The sequence below is a fragment of the Desmodus rotundus genome, chromosome 5 (assembly GCF_022682495.2).
Source record: "Desmodus rotundus isolate HL8 chromosome 5, HLdesRot8A.1, whole genome shotgun sequence".
NCBI classification, from domain to species: domain Eukaryota; kingdom Metazoa; phylum Chordata; class Mammalia; order Chiroptera; family Phyllostomidae; genus Desmodus; species Desmodus rotundus.
The window spans coordinates 47,566,978-47,588,931 of NC_071391.1; the positions used below are offsets into that span (position 1 = coordinate 47,566,978).

Here is a 21,954-nt window from a genome sequence, read left to right on the forward strand (position 1 = left end):
CCTTTAGCCCATCTCTCATCACAGCACTTAGAACAATAAATGTCATTGTCTGTTTACTGTTACTGTCATTACCAGTCTCCTACCTAATAATGGGAACTTTCTTGAGGTAAGATCCGATTCGAGTCTGTCCTCAGTACACAGCACAAGCACAAGGCCTGGCAATACTTGTTTTGCTTTGTTTTTTTTGTTTTGTTTTTTTGCAAGAATAAATAGTTGGGAAGGTCTGAATTGGGGCCTGTGACCGCCCCTCCACTGACTGTACTTTGTGGGCACAACTAAATTGACTGCAAAGGCAGCAACGTCAGAAGCCAGAATGAGCGGGGCCAGGGAACTCCACCGGAGACTTGGCTTTCAGGACTCAGTTTCCAGTCATTTCACGCTTTAAAGCCAACTGGTTAGGCTGCACACGTGAGGTCTGTGGATGGTCCTAAGTGGTTTCCTTTTCCCATAATGTGTCCATCTGTGTTTCAAAGGGGAAAGAAGGTGTCCTTCTCCCCGAAGCACTGCCATATCAACTATGCCTACTTCCTCTCCCCTGGCTCCATTTGCTTTTCTTTTAAAGCAAATCACTAATTTGGAGCCTCAGTTTCCTTACATGCAAAATAGAATAGTAACGCCTACCTTAAAGACTTGAGATGACTGAACTGAAAAGTGTACTAAAGTGCCTGGTACATAGTAAATGCTCAATCAGTGACAGCACTCTTCTTTCCCCTGTCTACACCCTCCACTTCTATTTCAACTGAGATGAAAGGTTTCATCCCTTAGAGCCACAGCCTTGCCTTCGGGTGTAAAATACCCAATAGGTTAATCAGGCTAGAACAGGCTAATAAATGTGCTCCCAACATCTAAATCCAGTTCACAGTACTGTGCTTCAGAGGGCTGGTGTTGATGGGAGAATTGGAGCACCTTGTCAGTGCAGGTGAGTCTTCTGAAGGGTTTTCCTACGCCCCTCAGAGCATCACATGGTGGCGGCAGCCATTGCTCATACTCACACGAGGCTGGCCTAAGCACCAGCATCCGAAATGCCTACATATGGCTTAAGGGGCTACTTGTGGGGAACACCAAAGGATACAGAAGGAGGCTCTGCTTTGTGGAGACCTCTGGTCCAGATGTTGCCTGCTTCTGCCTGATGTCAGGGCAGTTAATGGGTAGCCCCTTATGATTTTCCCTTTTGTTCTGGGAGGCTTTTTGTTCTAGGTATAGAGGGAATTTCTCGAAGCTATCAGCAGAGTCACTTAGTTCACTGGAGGCAGCTTCATTCTCAGCCTGGGCCTTTGCTATGGGCTCCTGGTCCTGATCTGCCCTTGGTGAGCAAGTGTTCTGTTGGGCTCCTGAGTGTGTCACGCACTCGATGAGCTGAGGGTCTGCTGAGGCAGGCTCTCCACCTCTAGCCTTAGAGCCCCCACCCTCACAAGGAGCATGACTTTGGCTAGCAGAACCCTGCCTAGGTAGGTGGGGGTTGACAGCCCTTTCTGGGCTGAACATAAAACTACTTCTGACCTTGAGCTCCTCTCTAAGGCACGGCTCTGCAGAAGGACAAGAGGGGCCTACCCTCTGCACCTCATCGGGCTGAAGGCTAATGATCTCACTTGTGTCTGACACAAAACTGGACCAAGGGCTAGTTTTGTCTGTTATGGTGGTGATCTCATTGAGTGTCCTGGGCTCAATGATGTCTTCCTCATAGTCCTCGTCACTGTAGGCTGGGCCTGTCTCATTTTCCTCATTGCTCTGCATTCTTGTAATAGGTATGGAATGTCCAAGGGACTCATGGAGTATTCCTCTTCCTCTTCCACTCAAAGACTCTTCAAGAGCAGGGGGAAGAGGGGAGGCTGTACGCTCATCTGGAGCTCTTGCCAAGGGCAGGTCTGGAGTTGTGCTTCGTTCTTGCATGGCTTCTGGGTTCTGAGCAGCTGGGAAAGTGGTAACATCTCTGCTTCTACTCCTGGCTTGGTGAGAACTCAAAGATGCTTGAGAGTTCCTGGTGATAGTCTGCAGATCTGAACAGCAACAGATATCATTCTTACTACAAGGTAGGGCCACAGACCACTCAACTTTCCCACACTAGCTTCGCGCTTCAGAAGTATTCTTGCAATCAGACTTTGAACAAATCTTAAAGACAGTTAATCCACCCAAGAGTCAGTGAAACTATATTCAAGGCAGTAAAATTTCTAGCACTTTATTCTAGTATCAGAACACCAAAATCTAATCTATTTAAAGTTGTGGTTACAGTATCTGTAGAAACGCTTTCAGAGACTATCTGCTCCTGCTCAGGAATTCTTGGGAGCTGGGAGTCCTGGTGGGCATGTTCATGCTTCCATTTACTTCAGTAATTACCTATATTAAAAACCAAAATGAGAATCCACTTATTTACCTATTTGATGACAACTATTTGAAGTATCTGTTTTACTTGGAAAACGAAAACAAGGAAATGTCTACCACCCAAATGATAAGGCAGGGGAGTTTCACAAAGAATATGGAGGCAGCACGGTGTGTTGGAAAGAGCAGAGACTTTGGAGCTGGTCAGTCTTTGGTTCAAATCCTATCAACTTCGTGGTTGCCAGCAAACTATTCTGAGTCTATTTATCTTTAAAAAAATTTAAAAATATATTTATTTATTTTAGACAGAGGGGAAGGGAGGAAGGCAGAGAAGGAGAGAAACATCAATGTGTAGCTGCCTCTCATGCGCCGCCCCCTGAGCACCTGACCTGGCCTGCAACCCAGAGCCTATTTATCTTTAAAATATGATTAACACCGCCCTTCCCCAAGGTTCTGGTGTGAGGAATACATACGGTAAACAGGCGCACATTGTGTGGCACATATACAGACAAAAAATGGAAGCCACCAGTCACCTAAACTTGTTTTGGGGATGAAATGGTAGGGAGTAAGTTAATAAACACACACAATAAATGTTATATGTTCACAGGATTATCTGAGAAGAAAAAGCAGTTGGGAGGCAAATCTGACTCCCAGGGGTAGGAAGCACATCTCCTTCACAGCATCTAATGGATTGCTTGGCCTACAGAAGGTGCTGGCTAGGTTTAATATAGTGACAATGTTCAGGTCTCAAAGGGCAGTGAGTAGATGTATAAAAATGGAACAGCCCCGCTTGCAAATAGAAACAGGAACCAGAAAGCACACTTAGTTGATCCTGGTTCTTTGGCCTGAACTGCCCTCCTGTTCTGGAGCAGTCTTTCTGCTTTTTATAAACCAGCCCACCCTTTAAGGCCCTGCTCTACCGCACATCCTCCAGGAAGCACTCTCAGATGCACCGGCTGGATGTGATGGCTACACACCTTTGTTCCACACGGAGGCACAAGAAATGCTATTGAGCAACTGTTTCTCTCTATATTCCTTCTATCAGATTGTGAGCTTCTCAAAGGCAGAGAACATATATGTCTGATGCATGTTGCAATTTCAGGGCCCAGCAAAGGACCTACACATAAACAAAACCACCATTCAGTAACTCCTTGTCCAGTTTCACTCATATCCACCTGTCCAATGACTTCTTCAAAAGTGTACTGAGATGTGACGGAGGCAGAGGGAGTTTATTTAAACTAGTTTCCCTGATTCAGTCATCTCTCTCTTTCAAAATTCATCCTCTCCTTCTGAATGTCAGTTCTCATTTTGTCATCCCTTGCTTAGAACTCCCCACTTTCTTTCAGGATAAAGATTAAACTCTCAAACTTGCCTTCAAGGCCCTCCAGTTTCAATCCTTTAGTTCTTTTCTCTCTCCTCGTTTAATACAACCCTTTAAAGGGATTCCCTATTTACTCTCCTTTCCACCCCAAAGGAGCCTCCCCATTTTGCTCTTTGCTTTCTTTCTGGGGGGCAGTTTCTTTTTTCTTTCTTTTTAATCCTCACCTGAGGATATGTTTATTGATTTTAGAGAGAGAGGAAGGAAGAGAGAGAAAGAAAGAGAAAGAAACACCGATGTGATAGAGAAACATCTATTGGTCCCCTCCCATACACATCCTGACTAGGGATCAAACCCATAACCTAGGTATGTGCCCTGACCGAGAATCAAACAAACATAACCTTTTGGTGTACGGGATGATGCTCCAACCAACTGACCACCTGGCCAAGGATCAGGGGCAGCTTCTTTGGTTGACTACAGAATGTGCGCTTGATGAAAGCAAAGACAGCGCCTGTCTCGTCCACCACTGTGTATTCCTGGAACTAGTAACACAATAGTGCCGAGCACGGTTGGTGCTCAGTAAATACCTGACTGAGTACCCAAGCAAGTGGAAGGCAAAAACACAGTGCACTCCTGGGGCCCTGGCTACCAACAGGTTAGATATCAGGGAAAAGAAGTTAGGAAGATCTGTACTTAATATCAATTTCTGGTGGCTTTTTTCCCTTTCAACAAAGAAAATAGAACTTACCCATCCCTGTATATATTCACACATTTTCCTTGAGCAAAAATGATTCCAAGTAAGAGCTGAGTTTTGGTGCTGATCTAAATGATTTCTCAATACTCTCCAAAGTGTGCCCGATATATAAGTTTCCAGGGCTTAACCCTGGACCCAGCAATCTGTGTTTCAAAAGAAATAGCCCAGGTGATTCTTGTCTCCAGAAAGTATGGAAATACTTGTTCTAGAGTGATCTCTGTCTGGGATGCACAGTGGAATTACCCGAGGAGTTATGAAAACTACTCATGCCCGGGTCCCACTCTTAGAGACCCTGACACAACGGACCTGTGCTGCAGCCGGGGCATCTGGATTTTCAAAAGCTCCCTCAGTAATTCCAACATACAGCCCAAGTGAGAACCAACACTTTAAGGGGTTTTTCAAAGGGTGGACGATAGACTGCCAACATCCAAAAGCATCTGGGGTGTTTGCTAAAAATGCAGACTCTGGGCTCTGAGAATTAGAACTTTAAATATATTTGTAGTTGTCTTTTTCTGAAAATAGAGCAGCACAAGGTCAAGAACTACTGAAGAACTCATCTAATTCAAACCTGGCCCTCCTTTTTTTGGTTAGGGAAACCTCAAGAAGGGAAAAGGCAGGTTAGGGAGAAGTCAAATACTAAGTCCTTGCTAGAAACCCACCAAAGACCTCCCGGGGGCCTCCTGCCTCTCAGTCCAATCAATGCTCTTTCCATGGCACACGCTCCTGTCTCGTGCTACTATGCCTCTCCTTCCAAGACAAAAAGATGACAAATAAATAAGATGATGAAAGCTGTTGGTCTTTGTTGGTCATAGGAGCTTGTCTGAGGGTAGGCATTCAACCGCTTTACGAAAGGTACCCAGTGACCGTAACTCCTCAAGAGGGGCCCTGAGCCATACCTGTGATTAGGGAGCTGACTTGCAACACCAGGTTATTAGATTTCTCCAGGATGCACTGGCTCTCAGGGTCTATGCTGCTGGCTCCTGGTGCACCATGGTCTGTAGCAGGGCTCTCTTGGCTCTGCGACATGATCTGAGTCTCGGGACTGAGGGGAAGAAGTAAAGGCTTGGTGAGCTTCTGGCTGAAGTACCGCTGAATCTGATCTAGCTCACTCAGATTCCTCCTGTAGAAAAAGAAGGGGAAAAGAGACAAAAGGGCCATTCACTGGGATGATATGCATCATCTTTATAAAAAGTTTTATTATATTGATTATGCTATTACAGTTGTCCTGATTTTTTCCCTTTTGCCCCCCTCCACCCAGTATGCCCCACACACTCAGGCAATTCCTCCACCATTGTTCATGTCCATAGGCCATATGTATAAGTTCTTTGGCTGCTTCATCTCCTATACTGTACATTACATCCCCATGGCTATTCTGTAACTGCCTATTTGTGTGTCTTAATCCTCTCACCTCTTCACCCATTCCCCCACACCCCTTCCCATCTGGCAACCATCAAAATGTTCTCTGTATCCATGATTCTATCTCTGTTCTTGTTTGCTTACTTTGTTTTTTAGATTCACTTATTGATAGATATGTATTTTTTGCCATTTTGTTGTTCATAGTTTTGCTCTTCTTTTTCTTAAATAAGTCCTTTTAACATCTCATATAATAATGGCTTGGTGATAGTGAACTTCTTTAGTTTTTTCTTGTCTGGGAAGCTCTTTATCTGCTCTTGGATTCTAAATGATAGGTTTGCTGGGTAAAGCAATCTTGGCTGTAGGTCCCTGCTTTTCATGACTTTGAATATTTTTTACCAATCTCTTCTAGTCTGCAAAGTTTCTTTTGAGAAATCAGCTGACAGTCTTATGGGAACTCCCTGGTAGGTAACTAACTTCTTGTCTCTTGCTGCCTTTAAGATTTCTCTTTATCTTTAAACTTTGGCATTTTAAATTATGATGTGTCTTGGAGTGGGCCTCTTTGCATCCATCTTGTTTGGGACTTTCTGTGCTTCCTGGTCTTGCATGTCTATTTCCTTCACTAATTTAGGGAAGTTTTCTTTCATTATTTTTTCCAATAGATTTCCAATTTCTTCCTCTTTGCGCTTTCTGGCACCCTTATGATGTGAATGTTCAACCTCTTGAAGTTGTCCCAAAGGCTGCTTATACTATCCTAGTTCTGGGGGGAATCCTTTCTTCTGTTGTTCTGATTGGTTGGTTGATGCTGTTTTATGTTCCAAATCATTGATTTGATTTTCACCTTCATCCACTCTACTGTTGTTTCCCTGTAAACTGTTATTTTAATTAGTGTATCCTTCCTTTCTAACTGGATCTTTTTTTATGTTGATGAGGTCCTCACTAAATTCCTTGAACATTCTTATAACCAGAGTTTTGAGCTCTGCTTCTGATAGATTGCTTATCTCCATTTCGTTTAGCTCTTTTTCTGGAGTTTTGTTCTGTTTTCATTTGGGCCATGTTTGTCTCGTTTTGGCAGCCTCCCTGTGTTTGCTTCTATGTATTAGGTAGAGCTCTTTGACTCTATGTCATGGTACTATGGTCTAATGTAGTAGGTGTCTCATAGGTTCCAGTGGCACAGCCTTCCCTATCACCCAAGCTGGGTATTTGAGGTGCACCCTTTGTGTGTGCTGAGTACACCCTTCTCTTGTAGTTGAGCCTTGACTGCTGTTGGCAGGTCAATGTGAGGGATTTACCCAGGTCACTCAGCTGCAAGAATTTGCTGTGACCACTTACCACCAACGTCCACCCTCATGGAGGATCAACAGTGCAGGGGCAGGGTGGTAATGCTCTGATGTAGTCTTTAATTGTCCACTGGATGTGCTGGCCTTGGTTTTTTCCAGGTGGTACAGGCCACGGTCAGCCCCCACCTGTTTTGCCTGGGCCATGTTGTGTGGGGCATAAAGCAATCTGAGATGGCTGCTACTTGTGCTGAGCTTGGAGAGTCCCAGGCAAAGCCAAGCTGTGAGCCTAGGCTGGCTGCTGCTAGTGCCAAGCCTGACACTCACTGAGGCTGGCTATTGCTTATTTGACAGGATTTAGGAAGTTGTGAACCATAAGCCAAGACCAGCCAGCCATTCACATGGAAAAGCAGCTTGGGTAGGCCTGTAAGTTGGGTGGGGTGGAATCTCTGGGGGTCTCCAAGGTGGGTCAAACAGTGTAAGCTAGGTTGATGGAGTCTCAGATATGGCACCAGCCTGCTGACTGTGTGGGGAGGGTTTGAAAAAGGGACAATGGCCTCTGCTTGTCTTGATGCTAGACACTTCAGCTTCTCCCAGTATGCCGCTGGTGCTTTTCAAGCTGCTACCCTGGTGCTGGAGCTCAGGGAGGCTGAGTCTAAGTAGGTGAGTCCGTGTGTGGGTCAAGAGGAACTGTTTGAGGCTCTAGAAGTTCCTTCCACTGACTCAATCCCTGCTGGTTTTTGCAGCCATTAGTTGTGGGGACTTACCTTCTGGCACTGGAACCCTGGGCAGGGGGGCCAGCTGTGGTGCTGGGACTCCTTGCTCCTGAGATATCCCTCCTGAATTTTTATCCACCACACATGAGTGAGACGCCAGCCCATTCTGTGTGTGTGTGCCTCCTACCAGTCTGGATGGATGTGGTTTCTTTAATTCTGTAGTTGTCAGACTTCCATTCGACTCGATTTCTGATGGTTCTAAGTGATGGTTGTTTTATATTCTAGTTGTAATTTTGATGTGGTTGTGTGAAGAGGTGAGCCATGCCTGCTTACACCACCATCTTGACTGGAAGTTATATGGATCTTTTATGTTTCCCTGACATTCTACTGCTTGAGCTAGGAACTTAATACCTCTCACTTAGCCTGTATATACTTGGACTCTCTCTCTCCAATCCACCAACTCATCCTTCACTTCTGACTACAATCCCACTCCCAGGGACAACTTTCTCCTGCTTCTGTCTAGCTTATGCAATTTCTCTTCTGATGTCTCACAAAATCACATCTCCCTACAGGAAACCACTCTTGCTTATGTCCTCAGGTCCTCTACCTCTGATGCAGTAAGGCCTCCCTTACTCTGGGCTAACACTAACCTTTGCTACCTCATAACCATTCCTGATCCTTCAAGCAAGTGACCTCTGCTAGCAAGGTTTTCCTGACCCTCTAAGTTGGTTTAAGGGGCCTCTGGGCACCACCATTCTTTCCATACTCTTCAATCACATCACTTGTTTTTCACATCTCTTTCCCCTGATGAACTATGAGCTCTGTGCTGATTCCTTTAGGGAAATATAGACATGAATAAATTATTTAAAATAATCTGTTCAAAAACCTTTAATTGGGCCACATTCATTCTTTTTTTTTAAGTGAACACATCCTCAAGATTTTATCATCACATAATAAAACTAAATATGAAGCTTAGAACAGGATCACTTGGCCCTTTCTCTTCTTATCTCCTTCCAGTTCAAAATGCTTACCTCTCTTAATAGCCAGCATTCTCTTAGCTCTGCAGTTGGACTCAATGTATTCGAGCCTCAGCCTTCTTTGTAGGTTTAAGCTTTCTGTGGAAAATCGGCTTAGTCTGCCCACCACAGCCATTCTGTTTCCTGTCAAAATGCTGCTTCCCTGTTCATATAGAGAATCCTTGGCCTTCTTGTACTGTACTTTGTGGGGTTGATGCTTGGCACACTTCTTACAGAAAATCCAGCAGGTTTGGGGAACGTTCACTATGTTTGTGAAAGTGCCATCAGCAGGAAAGGAGGGCCACATTCATGCTTACCTTTCTCCGATGAGAATCACACCAACTACTACCACCTTCACTTGAATAGGATTTTATGTTTTATGCTTTCAAGTACCTTATCTTGTTTAATTCTCAGCCAACCAGAAGCGTTTAGTAGTTACTGTTTTACAGATAAGGAATGAAGATCAGAGAATTTAAGTGATTTGTCCAGGGTGAGTGGTATGTAGCTACCTAGAATTTGGGACTCCAAGTCTCATGCCTTTTCCATGCTAATAGATCAACCCTGTCCCAACTGGGTTCATTCCTGTCTCACAGCTCTGAATGCTGGAACCTGAGTTCAAGCTACTCCTCCTGCTCTGTCCCTACTCCTTTCAACTTTTAAGGTGCTCCTATTTCTGCTTTTCAGAGTCCATCACCCCAAATCATTGGGCCACCTCCCCCTTAAACTCCTTTACTCCTGGCATCTCCACTAATCTGCTGTCTGAGACTTTCCTTTAGTTTTCTCATTATCTGTTAGTTTAGTTTTCCTAACTAGGCCATGAGCATCTGGAAATAGAAGATAATATCTCAAACTTCTCTGTTTCTCTAGCATACTCAATGTGCCTGATACAAATGGCACAACATAGATACTAAATACCCATGAAGTAAGCCAGAAGTCTTTCTATCCTTTTGTTAGGAACAGTCTGCATATTTTAGAGACAAACCCAAACTAAATGAGAGGACAAAGCTTATCCTATTCTGTCACTAAAAGCTGTGACTATCAAATCACAGTGGATTTACTCAGGTGTCTGTATCTGGGTGTATGCCACATGGATAAATACCTCTAGCAGGAACACGCACACAAACGCGAGCATGGTGGCACTTCAGGAAATACGCAAACCCAACTGGCCTTGTCAGAGATTCTGGGTGTAGAACCTACTAACATTAGCTGCAATGTTGTCATCTGTGAAAAAGGCTTATTAATATTTGCCCCGCACGTCTCATAGGATTGCTGTGCCTCAAAGGAAACACTGGTCTCGAGCTTTGTGAACCTAAGGAAGTAATACAAAATTGAAATCATCTTGATTCGTCTCCATGTGGTAGAGGATTTGTCTATGGCAGTGGTTCTCAAAGCCTGGCAGCATCAGCATCACCTGAGAACTTGTTGAAATGCAAATTCTCAGGCCCTACTGAACTGGAATTGTATGGGTGGGGCCCAGCGACCACTGTTTTAACAAGTCTTTTCATGCAATTCTGATACACGCTAAATGTGGAGAACCACTGCTCTAAGGCAGTGATCTTTAGCCTGCTGATTTTGGTGTCGAGAAGACATCCGGCAATATGTAGAGACATTTTTGGTTGTCATAGCTGATGGGGGGGTATTACTGGTGTTGGCAGAGTCCAGGCATGATGCTAAATACCACAGGACATGCCCCCACAGCAAAATATCTGGCCCAAAATGTCAACAGTGCTGAGGCTGAGGGAAACTACTCTAGGGTGAAGGAGAGCATCTCCTTCTCTTTTCTCAGTGGGTTCTAAATTATGTTATGTGAATGACCTAATAAAATATAGCCACACCATGGACAGTTTCACTTAAATAGCCTCCAGTCCCCAGCTGAGAATCTAAAATGAGAATATCAACATATCACTGCCTTGTAACGCAAGTCTGAGCAGTTTCCCATAGTCTATAGCATGACTGCTCAATCCTTTTAACCCATGTTCCACCAATTAAAAAGAAAATCTTTCTTTTCTGAGCTTGCTTTATGAAACCAAATAGGTCAGTCTTTCCCAAATACAAAACCTTTTTTTCCCCCTCGAACTTTATACACACTCTTCTTCCTCTCCCCATCACTTTCCATGTGAAAATTATTGTTTTAAAAGTCCAAACTCTTAGCCTGACATTCTATCAAGGTCCTTCAAGATCTGACCCGTGCAGAACTCACCCTGCTCCTTACATCTTATGCTCAGCTTTACCCTACCTGCAGTGCTGTTAGTGTGCTCCCCAAACTTCACTTGCTGTTTTATGCCTCTGGGCCATAGCATGTTTTTTTGGCAGAGAATGTCCTTCACATTTGTTGATCTGTTCCTTCAAAGACCTGTTCATATGTGACTTCTTTAAATCCTTCCATTAAAACCTAGAAATGTTATTCATTCCTCCATCTACCTTTAGCCAGGAAACCTGCAACTCTTATCATACAACGTTATACTTATCTGGCAACATAGCTATCTCTTCCATTGGGAACGGCAGGGCCAGGACCGGAAGTCAAGCCTATCTGACTCTGAAGCCAGGTCCTTTACACTGCACCATACGTCTTATTAACAATCCAGGGACTGATCCAGATGATCTATAATGGCCCTTTCAATTCTCACAGTGCTTCTCTGGCTCAGATGCTGACTAAGCTAAGAAAGAAATAGGGAAATATTAAATGGACGGATGCTGGCCTGGAAGAATTCAGTGACTGTGAGGATAAAGACAGTGGGCAGAATGAAGCTTTGTAAATTGTAAAGTAGATAAGAGGCTGTGTAGATGTGAGGGTGGTTTTCATTAAGTTTGGTAAATAATCTAAGTTCCTGTATTTATGGTGCATCCATAATAGAGCCTCATGAAGGAATAAAAGGCCCCAAGCTGAGTCTGACCTATGAGGAATCCTGCAGGGCACCTGGGTCCAATTCAACACTAATGTGCACGAAGGCCGCTATTAAACCTCCCAGAGCGGTGGTAGCTGATGGAAACGCTGTGTTTTAGGTTGCCATTGCCCATTCACCTTGTGCCCCACTACAGTTAAAGGGCCTCACCTGAGAGAAGTCAGAATGGAAGTACGGGAGGACACGGGCGATGCGGTCAGTTTGGCATCACTTGGCAAGACTGCCTCTCCTTGCTGCAGGGATTCATGAAATCGGCGGATGTTCTGCACGTGCTCTTCATGCCGTGATGCCTGGCTTTTTGTGGAATGACTTCTGTCAGGAATTAAATGAGGGCAAAATAAATTTCCAACCAATGGAAATTGTGACAATTTGTAAACAAAATGTGATATACCTATATAATGGAAAATTGTTCAACCATGAGAAAGAATGAAGTACTGATACATGCATGCTACAACAGGGATGAAGCTTGAGAACATGCTAAACAGAAGAAGGCAGTCACAAAAGACCATATACTGTATGAGTCCATTTCTATGAAACATCCTAGTGTGACAATAAACAAATCACTTTGGTATGGCAAATCCATCCCAATACTACAGTTCTGGCTTCATCAACTCCTGCTTGGATTGTAACAATCTCCTAAATAATCTTACCTTCCATATTACCCACTTCCCTTGAATAAATTTTCAATATTAGAGCCTGAGTGATTTTTTAAAAACACAGATCTGAAATAAGAACAACATTTATGGAGTGCTTATTACCTGCAGCAATGTTCTAAGCATTCAACATGTACTAACCTGTTCATCATCATCATTCCTTTCTAGTTTTGGCTTCTGTTTTTTATCTACAGAATAAATTTCAAATTCCTTAGCAGGTTATTTAAGAACTTGACCCCAGCGATAACCTTCTTTTTAAATAACAGGTTAACTCAGATATAATTCACATATACAATTCACCTAGTTAAAGTGTACAATTCAGTGGTTTTTAGTATATTCAGAGTTGTACAACCATCATCACAATCAATTTTAGAACATTTTATCACTCCCAAAAGAAACCTCCTACCTATTAGCAATCACTCCATATTTACTCCTCTCTTCCCAACCACCACCCAAACCTCCCAGCCCTAGGCAACTGCTAATCTACTTTCTGTCTCCATTGATTTGACTACTTTGGATGTTTCATAGAAATGGACTCATACAGTATATGGTCTTTTGTGACTGCCTCCTTCTGTTTAGCATGTTCTCAAGCTTCATCCATGTTGTAGCATGTATCAGTACTTCATTCCTTCTCATGAACAATTTTCCATTATATAGATATATCACATTTTGTTTATATATATTCATCGGTTCACAAACATTTGTGTTGTTTCTATTTTTTAGTTATTAGAAACAATGCTGCTCCAAACATCCATGAACAAGTTTTTATGTGAACGTATCTTCATTTCTCTTGGGTACATATACCTAGGAGTGGAGTTACTGAATCATACGGTACTTTGTATTAAGCCTTTATGGAATTGCCACAGTTTTCCAAAGCAGCTGCACCATTTTAAAATCCCACCAGCCACGCATGAGGGTTCCAATTTCTCCACATCCTCCCCAACACTTGTGATATTTGTCTTTTGGATGTAAAGTGGTATCTCATTATGGTTTTCATTTACATTATACTACATGGCTAATGATGTCAAGCATCTTTTCAGGTGTTTATTGGCCATTTTTGTTGTGTATCTTATCTTCTTTGGAGATAGGTCTATTCAGATAATTTGCCCATTTTTAATTGTATTATTTGTTTTTATTATTGAGTTGTAAAAATTCTTTATATATAGGGGTGGGCAAAGTAGGTTTATAGTTCTTTGTATGGACAAAGACATTCGGGTTATGATTAGTACAATAGCTTTATTAATTCTGTGATTTGTGTATTCACAACTGTAAACCTACTCTTGTCCACCCCTGTATTCTGGATACAAGCCTCTTATCGGATCTATGATTTGTTATTATTTCTTTTTATTTAAAAAAATATTTTATTTATTTTTAGAGAGGAGAAGGAGGGAAGAAAGAGAGGGAGAGAAACACCAATTTGTGAGAGAAACATCAATCAGCTGCCTGTTGCATGCACCCCAACCAGGGACTGGCCCTGCAACCAAGGCATGTGCCCTGACTGGGAATCACACTGGCGACCCTTTGCCTTGCGGGATGATGCTCAACCAACTGATCTATGCTGGTGAGAGCTTGACTTGCCAGTGTTTTCTTGCATTCTATGGGCTGCCTTCTCACTTTCTTGATGGTATCATTTATAGCACTAAATTTTAAAATTTTCATGATTTACTTTTTTCTTTTGTCGCTTCTGCTTTTGTCATCATATCTAAGGAATCACTGCCTAACCCAAGGTCATAAAGATTTATTCCTATGTTTTCTTCTAAGAGTTTTATAGATTTAGTTCTTACAATTAGATAGGTGATCCATTTGGAGTTAATTTTTGCATATGGTGTGAGGAAGTGGTCCAGTTATAATCTTTTGCATGTAGATATCTAGTTGCTCCAACACCATTTGTTGAAAATCCTATTCTTTCCTCATTAAACCATCTTGGCATCCTTGGCACATGGGTTTATTTCTGGACTGTTAATTCTATTCCATTGGTTTGTATTTCTATCCTCATGCCAGTACCACACTGTGCTGTTTACTATAGCTCTGTAGTTAAGTTTTGAAATCAGGAACTTTGTTCTTTTTCAAGACTATTTTGTGTACTGTATCCCTTGAATTTCCATGTGAATTTTAGGACTAACTTGCCCATTTCCATAAGGAAACCAGCAGGAATTGAAACACAGAGGAATTGTGTTAAATCTGTGGGTCAGTTTGGGGATTACTGCCATCTTGACAATATTAGCCTTCCAATCCATGAATATGGGATGCCTTTCCATTTATTTAGACCGACTTTAATTTGTTTTAACAATATTTTGTAGTTTTTAGGGAATAAGTTTTATACTTTTTTGTTAAATTTATTAAGTATTTTATCCTTTTTGATGCTACTGTAAATGAAATTGTTTTTTCAATTTCATTTTGGATTATTTGCTGCTGATGTATAGACACAATTGATTTTGTATGTTACATTTTAAAAGTTTTTCACTTTAAATTTCTAATATGGTAAAAAAAACTGATAGATATAACCTACAAAAACAAACCTCTTTGAGGTCATCAATAATTTTGAAGGGTATACAGGAGTTCTGAACTGGAAATATTTGAGAACCACTGCTTGACTAAGTTATAGCTAGTACAAATAAACTTCACATATTTAAAATATAGAATCTGATGAGTTTTGATATATGTGCACATTTAAGGAATCCATTGCCACATCACGATAATAAACATACCCATCACCCCTAAATGTTTCTTCCTCTCCTTAGTAACTTAGTCACCCCAATACATTCAATAAAAATAAAAAACAGAAATTATGTAAACCTGAGATTTAGGATTTGACGGACACATGGGCCCCCTCTGTGCAGAACACCGAGGTTCCCCTCATGCAGTGGGCAGGCAGAAAATTACAAAGCACAGAAATGGGCCTCTGAGTGGCTAAGCAGTATTAGAGAGTGTCTTTCCTGGAATAAAGGGTCTACCAAGTAACTGCTGCTGTTGGAGAATCTGCTGCAGGGGAAGATCCCTTGCCGTCCCTCTGAGGCAGAAAGACATGGGAAAGATTGGTGGAGGCAGAAGGATGCTAAATGACACTAGGGCCTGGAAGGGAGTGGGGTGGGAGGAAGGCAATCTTATTCTTAGATCCTGCCCTTTGACAGGATGGAATATGCTCCAGCCTGACATCCATACGCATAGCCATGGTTGGCTTGGCTGAAACGGATGGCCAATTGCTTTTTATAAAATAATCTGGCACATCAGTTTGGGAGGTGAAAGATCATGGTATCTTTCTCACACAGCGGAGGACTGCTTTTATGGGTGAAGGGTAAAGGCCTTTGAGGAAAAGAGAAAAGTGTTCCTTGCCTGAAGCTATCCTTCTTTAAAAAATATATATATATTTATTTTTAGAGAGAAGGGGAGGGAGGGAGAAAGAGAGAGAGAGAAACATCTATCAGTTGCCTTTCATACTGGGGACTGAATCTGTAACCCAGGCATGTGCCCTGACTGGGAATTGAACCCGTGACTTTTTGCTTTGTGGGATGATGCCCAACCAACTGAGCCCCACTGATCAGGGCTGAAGCTATCCTTTTGGTAGCAGTAAAGTTCTAGTTCCTACATTATAAAAACTTTTATTTTCATAGGGTCTTGGGGCTCGCAGGGGTTGTGCAGAAGACCAACAAAGCTCTTTCCCTGTCACCAGTTTCTTCCTCTAATAAAGGAGAGAAATGACAAGCCAGTTGAACTTCTGCTCCCTGACTCCACTTCTTCCCATCATCAAGAAATCCCTCACCTCCCAGGAATGGAGAAACCAAGCTCTTCTGATGAGGTGTGAACAAGTTTTTCTGGAGTCTGTCTTGTAACACCGCTGGGGAATGCAGTATAGACATCAGAGACAGGGAAGGAAAAAGAACTGTATACTGGGATCTGTAGAAGCAATGAAAAAAGTGGTACTTGTCACAACAAATCCTTTTGGAACAAAGTCATATAAATAAATTTGTAAAATTTATTATATGTGTATAAATATAATTTATTGAGTATTTTCTATGTGTTGAGCACTGTACTAAGCAATTTACATGCATTTTCTTATTTAAACTTCACAATAATCTTATGAGGTAGGTACTCTTATGCCCATTTTGTAGACTATATTATTGATTGCTCTTTAGTTGCTTTATCTACATTTACGATCCAGCTAGTTTGTGAACTCCTGACTAGACATCATCTTCTATTTTCATGTGAGGATAATCTGGTTGTGGTACTTCTTAGCGATGACTACCAGGGTTGATGTGAAGAAAAGACCTCGCTATAGGTACTGTTTAAGTCTGTCATTTCTCATGCACGCATTCACTCACTCATTCATTCATTTATTATTTGCTGATGCCCACTCTGCCAGATCCTGCGCCAGGCACGCATGATTGAGAGATGAATAAACCACAATCTATGCCTTGATAGAGCTCCCCGATCTGGGACAATTTGGAAAATTCTCCTTACCTTGAGAGTTAAATTCCCTGAAAGAGTTGTCTATGCTTACTGTAATCAATTTCTCTCTTTCTAGTCTTTTGTTTTTAATTCTTTTAATGATAGACTGATGATTTTAATGTAAGAGTTTTAAAAAAGTTCAACCAATATGATTTCAGATTCCACACTACAACTAATCTTATTTTATTTAAAAAACTGAGATGTAATCCATGTATTATAAAGTTCACCCTTTGAAAGTGTTCATTCAGTTCAGTGGTTTTTAATATATTTAGAGTCGAGCATTCATCATCACTATGTAATTCCAGAACTCTTTTTATCACCTCTAAAAGGCCATTACAAAACAAATATATAATGTGTTCTGTAAGCTGGGAAGTGCCAAACACATGTAAAGAATCTTCTTGGAGGTTTTGCTCAGTAGAGCCCTTGCTGGTCAACGATGTGAATCAGGATACATACCAGTGATCCTGGGGTCTCTCCCCCACGTCTTGCTTGCTTTTCTTCTTTGAAGCGCATCAGACTCTCCAAAGGGGAGACAGCAACTTTTACCTGCCCCTGGCACTCTCCACTGAAGTCTGTGATGTTGTACCAACCACAGATATACTGGAAACCGGAGAGAAGTGGGGAGAGGTCCACCGAGGCAAAGCCAATTACCCTCTCCTCATCTGTAGGGAAAGAGAAGAGCTGGGCAGTGCATCTGGGCATGTCCTGCCACTGAGATTAGATGCTGCACACAGAGGAACTGATTTATGGGAACTAGCAGGTTTAGTGATTCCAAAATTAACAGAAAAGACAGAGATAACGAGGACCAGAGGGACTGACAGCCACAGCCTATTTTCACCATTATGAATTAATTCACTGTTTGTATGGCAGGGAAAAGCTGGCGGGGTCGAGATTTGATCTCTTGATATAGACAACCGGAAAGCACCCTTAAACATATGAAATACTTATTCTTTTCCATAGGTCATCATGTCTCACTGATTTTCCTCAAAGCAGTGAGTCTTTAAAGAAAGCATTTGAAAATGGCAATAAACACATACCTATCAGCAATTGAATCTAAAAGACAAACAAGAACAGAGACAGAATCATGGATATAGAGAGTGTCTGGATGGATGCCAAATGGGAGGGGATATGGGGGAGTGGGTGAAGAGGTGAGGGGATTAAGAAGTACAAACGGGTAGTTACAGAATGGCCATGGGGATGTAAAGTACAACACAGGAAATGGTGTAGCCAAAGAATATACATATGACCTACGGACATGAACAAAGGTGAGGGGAGGTTACCTAAGGGGAGGGCTGCTGGGTGGGGGGGCAAAGAGGGAAAAATTGGGGTAACTGTAACAGCATAATTAATAAAATATTATAAAAATAAATAAACTGAGATTTCAAAAAACAAACAAACAAACAAACAAACAAAACCAGACAGGTGTGTGGAGCCTAACTAAATAAAGCAGGGATTCCTAGTGTTGATTCAGAGAAAATCTATTTATGATCAGCTCCTGCTGCTTTTATGAGGTTGGGTTGGGGGTGGGGGGGTGGACATAATTAAATCTGAGGAAACAGCAAGGTAAGAATCATAAAAACCAGACCCACAGCGTCACTTCTGAACAGGAGCACAGGAGGAGACACAGGGTCAGTCGATTTTGCTTATACCCTGACTACTCTCAGGTCTTTTGTTAGGCTTTGGGGTTAGCTCTAGAAACTTATCATTAGCAAACATAAAACTGTGATGCTGTAGATGACTCAAAACAACTGAGGTCTGGGAATAGGCCCTAGCAGGAATCTTAAAGCAACTAGATTTACATGAGGGTTTAGTGAGACAAAAGTTCCAAAGTATAGGAGTTGTGAGATAGTTGGACGTCCTCACCACCTTATTTTTCGGAGTCATCCAATCTTACCAGTGTGAGGTACAAATGGAGATGGCTACAGAGCCAGTCAAAATTGGGTTCAAATCCTAGCTCCTTCAATTCATAGGTATATAACCTTAGTCAAACCACTGAACTTCCTTGGGCTTCCGCTCTACATCTGTAAAATTGAACTACTTTTTACCTTGCAGGATTAGAGGTGTTTGTAAAGTTCTTAGCACATTGCCATTCACTAATAAAAACAAAGACTGAGACAGTGTTTATTAAGTATCAGGCTTCCATTTAATTCTCCCTAAACCCCGTGAGGTAGATACTGTTATCATCCTTATTTTATAGAAAAGGAAACTGAGTCAACAAAAGTTAAGTTATTCACCCAAGGTGATACTACTTTGTAAGGGGCAGACCTGGCATTTAAATTTAAAGAGTGTGGCTTCAGAGTTTGTGTTCTTAACACTGTTGTATTAATGCCTCTTTAATGGTAGCTGAGTAAAACTAGGTTCAAGGACCATAATGTCAGTACCTCTGTCCTAGGAAGGTTTTTAAAAGGAGGAAGGACAAGTGGTCAGACTCTAGCTTGTGTACTACCTGAAAAAGCTAGGGTCTTGGTCAATAAGCCAGTTAACAGAAGGCATAACATCATACAAAAGGGGTAGAAATCACTTGGGTACAGCATGACATACATTATGATAGTTGAGATACAATTGGAAAGACTCAAATACACTTGGATTTCTGTGCTAAGCATGTAGTCGAACAAAATTATATGCTTTCTAAGGATTTAAATTCCAGTGGGATACCCTCTAACACATATGTGAGTACTCGGCACCATCAGGGCCATTTTTCGCTTTGTGTGAGCTCAGTTCTACATCCAGAGTTCATAAAATAGACTTCATACCTCCTTTATGCCAGACTTTGAAGACCAGAGTTTGCCGTGGGTCCAAAAGAAGCTCTTTTGATAGCCTACGAAGAAAAATAACCACCATAAATTAACTGTATAGGATGCTTCCGTAGTATGAAGCTTGGATTTGAAGAATGTCTTGTAGTTTGCAATGTACTTTCCTAATGCTTGCACTCTACCTGCATGGTCATCTTCTAGAATATATTTTTATTTTCACAGTTAAAAGGAGGAGACGGAAGCTCAGAGAGGGGAAGCAACTTGCTAAGACTTGAAAACAGGATCCCCTGATAGAGTACTTTCCTCTCCATAGCATCTGCCACACTCAGACTCTGTTTCTCAAGACAAGGGAGGGGATGTGGAAAGGGAGCCCCTCCACACGTCATGAACAGTTTTATTGGAGCAGATAAGAACACTTCTTGTTCATGGGAATGGAAGAGTGGTGAGAGGGGAAAAAGATGGGGGGTGGGGACATTTACTGAGTGCCTTCTTTGGGCCAGGCATATGTCAGGTGTTTTATATACATGTAATCTGCACAAAAACCTATGGCATGGGTGTCATTCTCCCTATCTTATAGATGATGACGCTGGGCTCCGAAAAGTGAAATGATTTGTTCAAGTGACATAAAAGTCAGTAAGTGGCAGAGCTGGGATTTGAACACTAGTTTGCCTGACTCCAAAGCCATTCTGTGTAGAGGTGAAGGCATCAAAATAAGAAAGTGCCCAACTTTAATACCAGATAAAGAGGTTGATGTGGAATTTACTCAGTACCTTTAATATATTTTATATGACATGAATTATAATTTTAAATTACAAAGATCTGCCAAATTCCAAACCGGGTACCACTGCTCCAGGTAAGCTAGATGGAGAACCAAGGCAAATCAAGAGATTTAATTTCCTTCCCCAGATACCACTGGAGAACTGAAGAGAGCCTACTTCGAGTCCAATGAGAGGCACCATGCTGAAGTGAAACGAACACCACATCAGAGTGTGGAATTCTAGCTGGGTCAGAACACTTGCCTTTGAATTCCAGTCCTACCACTGTCACCTGAATGACCCTGAGCCTGGTTTTTTCTGAGCTCTGGTTTTCTTATCTGTTAAATGGGATAATATTATCTACCTACAAGGTTGCTAGGAAGATCAAATGAAATAATTTTGTGATAAAAGAATGATAAACAGTATCATTATTTATTTTTCTTCTAATCTTGCCTCTACTACCTACAGATTATATAACCTCCTTGGGCCACAGTTTCTACAACTGTAACATGATTGACAGGACTCAACCTTAGATCTTTCGAGTCTTCCATAGATTTGTTGCATACCTACTATGTACCATGAGGTAACTTTCCTAAATGTCATCTAATTTGAACCTCGCAATAACCCTGCGATGTATCCCACTTTACAGATGAGGAATCTGAGGAACAGAGATGTTACGCAACTTGTTCACACAGTTAGTAAATGACAGAGATGGGACTGGAGGCCAAGAGTCTCTAGTTCCAAAGCCCAGCCTCTTCCCACTGCACTGGAAATCTCTTCCAAAGATGCACGAACCACCACCTTTTCTAAGATTAGTTCTCTCTGCCCACTTCATCTAGATAACACACACATTCTTCCACACTTAGCTGAGGTGTCTATTTAAGAAGCCCTCCCTGAACTTCTAGCTCTTACCCTCTATGAATATGGAGCTGAGGGGGCAGCATATGCCACTCTATGTAATTTTTAAATTTATCTTAATCATCTTAAATGCCCTGCTTTGTTCTAGGCACTGGAAGTTAAAGAAAATTACAGTCCTACTAAATAATTTTTGAGCTGTACTGAGCAGAATTAAAAAACACCACAACAAAACTTTTAAACCACTGCTGGCTGTAAATTTTCCCATTTTTTCTTTTAAAAAATGTCACTTTTCAATTACAGTTTACATCCAATATTACTTTGTATTAGTTTCAGGTGTACAGCCTAGTGGTTAGAAAATTATATACTTTATAAAGTGATGCCTCTCACATTTCAAGTACCCACCAGGCACCATTTATAGTTATTATAATATAATTGACTATATTCCCTGTGCTGTATTTTACATCCCTGTGACTATTTTGTAACTACCAATCTGTATTTCTTAATCCCTTCACCTTTCGCTAGCTATGAATTTAAAAGCACTAGTATTCAATAATTGCTTGGTAAGAGAAGCATTTCCCAGGTCTGCTCAGTATTATTGTCTACTACATTCCCTGCTCTGTTTGTCTCCTGGAAGAAAAAGCCGTTCTAGAAGGCTAATGGAACATCATACAATACAAACCTTGACTGCTGTTGAAAATTCCAGATGGGAGAATCTGTGTTTTCAACCACTGGGGTATAGACAGGAGATGGCTCATCAGCTGTGGCAAAGGATACACAAGAGCTGGGTGTAGATACTTTCCGCTCTGTCAAGGGGCTCCCTGGAATAGAGCAGAGTG

General features: G+C 41.8%; 1 protein-coding gene across 5 annotated transcripts in view; it reads right to left on the reverse strand.

Moving 5' to 3' along the window:
- C2CD3 (C2 domain containing 3 centriole elongation regulator) overlaps positions 1 to 21,954 on the reverse strand; it is a 121,932-nt gene that overhangs the window by 18,089 nt on the left and 81,889 nt on the right. For 3 of the 5 annotated variants that reach the window (XM_024572560.4, XM_053924195.2, XM_053924194.2), the window contains exons 25-31: positions 21,798 to 21,936; positions 19,506 to 19,570; positions 17,209 to 17,414; positions 16,067 to 16,200; positions 11,804 to 11,965; positions 5,285 to 5,508; positions 1,073 to 1,997 (exon numbers count right to left, since the gene is read on the reverse strand). In XM_024572560.4, the coding sequence (XP_024428328.2) occupies positions 1,073 to 1,997; positions 5,285 to 5,508; positions 11,804 to 11,965; positions 16,067 to 16,200; positions 17,209 to 17,414; positions 19,506 to 19,570; positions 21,798 to 21,936 (1,855 nt within the window). The other 2 variants (XM_053924196.2, XM_045181866.3) reach the window with 2 other exon arrangements.